This window comes from Tupaia chinensis, unplaced genomic scaffold (genome assembly GCF_000334495.1).
Source record: "Tupaia chinensis unplaced genomic scaffold, TupChi_1.0 Scaffold000201_1, whole genome shotgun sequence".
NCBI classification, from domain to species: Eukaryota; Metazoa; Chordata; class Mammalia; order Scandentia; family Tupaiidae; genus Tupaia; species Tupaia belangeri.
The window spans coordinates 2447978-2450483 of NW_006159676.1; the positions used below are offsets into that span (position 1 = coordinate 2447978).

At 58.8% G+C, this 2506-nt stretch overlaps 1 protein-coding gene across 2 annotated transcripts in view; it reads right to left on the reverse strand.

The window, feature by feature from the left end:
- RPL18A (ribosomal protein L18a) overlaps window positions 1-2303 on the reverse strand; it is a 5908-nt gene extending 3605 nt beyond the window's left edge. The window contains exons 1-2 of one of the 2 annotated variants that reach the window (XM_006147125.2): window positions 2226-2303; window positions 586-681 (exon numbers count right to left, since the gene is read on the reverse strand). In XM_006147125.2, the coding sequence (XP_006147187.1) occupies window positions 586-681; window positions 2226-2243 (114 nt within the window). In that variant the 5' untranslated portion in view covers window positions 2244-2303. Of the gene's footprint in view, window positions 1-501; window positions 682-2225 lie in introns of both variants that reach the window. The other variant, XM_006147124.2, reaches the window with a different exon arrangement.
- Between the last annotated feature and the right edge of the window lie 203 nt (window positions 2304-2506).

The following is a 2506-nucleotide window of genomic DNA, read 5'->3' on the forward strand; positions in this document are numbered from 1 at the left end:
AGTGTCCCGCGTCTCCACTTCCAAGCCCCCTGCTGCCCCCCCCCCAGCATTCGTTTCTTGGTTTTTCGCTATAGGGTGCATCTGCTCGCCAGACAGACAGAGAGACAGAGAGCGAGAAATCACCCCCCAGGGGGGATGGCCACGCCGCAGTCCCTTCTCCTCCATTCTCCTCTCGGGATCTTGGGCACGCACGCACACGCGCCGGGCGTGAGTTTAAGCCACCGGGTCCGGGACGCGAACCACAGTCGACTACATGGGAGTCCAGCGACATAGCCATTACGCCAACTGCTGGTCCCTCTTGGTTTCTTTTTTAAGGTTTTCGCCAGGGAGAGGGAAGGCAAGAAGACATAACGCACCCCCCAGGCCGGTCGGCAACTCCAGGCTTTCCGCACCGCGAGGACAGCCTGGACCCGTTCTCCGGCCCGACCGTAGCTATGACCCGGGTCTGGTACCCCCGCAGTGCGCCCCTTGCACGGCCCAGGCCGCCCCCACACCCCGTACCTGCCCACAGTAGACGATCTCCCCGGACGACTTCTTCATCTTCTTCAGCTGAGACACGAAGTACCAGAAGCGGGACTTGGCGACCACGTGGTTGGGGGCGAAGATGCGCATGCGGTAGAGGGGTGGCGTGCTGCACTTGGGGGTGGGCAGGCAGCGCCCCACCACCTTGTACTCTCGGAGCTGGAAGGGAACGGGGGTGAGGCTGTGCGGCCATGCCCCGGCCGGAGTCCAGACACGGAAGGGCCAGCGTCACCCCTCTGACCGGAGCAGGGGGAGCTCCCCTCGGACAGGCTAATGCCTTCAGGTCAGGACACCTGGGAAGGGCGCAGGACCCTGCTTTCTCCGTGGGGAAACGGGAGGCCTAAATAGTTCTGCAGCCTGTGGGCACAACAGGTGGCGTGGTGGTTAAGGTGCTGGACACTCCCACCTGGCCCACCACGGTTTGAGTCCCAGGCCTGTTACCTTGCTTTGTCACTTTCTCGCTCTCTCTGGTCAAGTTCAAAGAAATGAATGAATAAAAAAAAAAAATTGGGGGGGGGGACCAGCAGGTGGCGTGGTGGTTAAGGGGCTGGACACTCCCACATGGCTGACCAGGGTTCAAGTCCCAGACCTGGTGGCTTGCTTTCTCACTCTCTCTCTCTCTCTGTCTCACTCTGGTCAAACTAAAATAAATGAAAGAATAAACAAAATTAAATAAAATAGTTCTTTAAAATAAATAATAATACAGTACCTTCTTAAAAAAAAAAATTTTTTTTTAAAGGAAAATCACTCCAGGCACGTGTACATGGAGCCCCCAAATCCCCAAATGAGACAGTATTGCGGCATGGCCATGGGGGGGAGGGGGTTAGCGGTGATTTCTCACTTTCTCTGTCTCTCTCTCAGGTGAGCACACACGTTCTTAAGAACCCCCCGCACCCCAAAAAAGTAAAATTAAGTAAAATCGTCAAACAGTCCTGCAGCCTCCAGGCCCGGTGCTGTCATCTTAAACCACTCTATCGCCCTCGTCCTTCGGCCACTCACATCTAGCCACCGTTCTCGTTTACTCCGGGGCCAGGACGAGAACCCGGGTCCGGCTCCCCAGACCTGCGGCTGCCTCAGTTTCCCCAGACTGCAGCTGGGGAAGGTTCGGCGCAGGGAATGCCATTTCCAGATGCAAACAGGACCATGCTCTGTCAAACTCACGCCCTCTGATAGGGCAGGGAAAAAAAGCCAGGGTGAACTTTTTTTTTTTTTTTAGTTCCTTTTTTAAAAAACGCACATCAAAGAAAAATAGCCGCTTGCAAACTCAGCTACTTCCTGCTCTGAACCGGCTCCACCGACCCCGGAAACCCAGACTCCGGGCAGGAACGACACTGCCCGGCCTCTTCCAGCCAACAACGGTTTGAGACCCGGACCCGGTGGTTTGAAAAACACGCCAGGTGGGCCAACAGGTGGTGGAAACAGACACAGCCCACCTCACTGTGCCAGGTGTCCCCTCCCTTGGAAAAGAGACCCGGAGTCCTCGGGCCCCCGCGATCCTCGAGCCGCTCCAGGCCATGCAAGGGCCTCCCCACGCGGCGCCCGCAATGGCCGCCATGATGGCGGCACCCGGAGGCGGCGGCGCCCGGCCGAGAAAGAGCCTGCGAGCAGCATAAGCCGCCGACTCGGCCCAAACCACCTCCCCGAATCCATGGTGCGGTCTACGCCGCATCCCGAGGCCCCCGGCCCCATTGCGCCCACCTTACCGTGCCCGAGGCCTTCATGGCGTTCTCTCTGCACTCGCCGCCACCCGCAAAAGGAAGTAGCTATCCTCGCGCAGCCTCTCTCCGTGACTTCGCTGCCGGAAGTCCCGCCCCTCCGACGCCGCAGTCCCATTGGCTTCTTGGCCTCGCGCTCAGGGCAGTGCGCTACTCCATTGGCTCCAGACTTACAGCCCCGCCTCTTTTAGCCCGAAGACTACATCTCCCAGGAGGCAGCACGGCTAGCTCCACCTGTTGCACCGTAGTCGTAACGGGGCCTCAGCGCG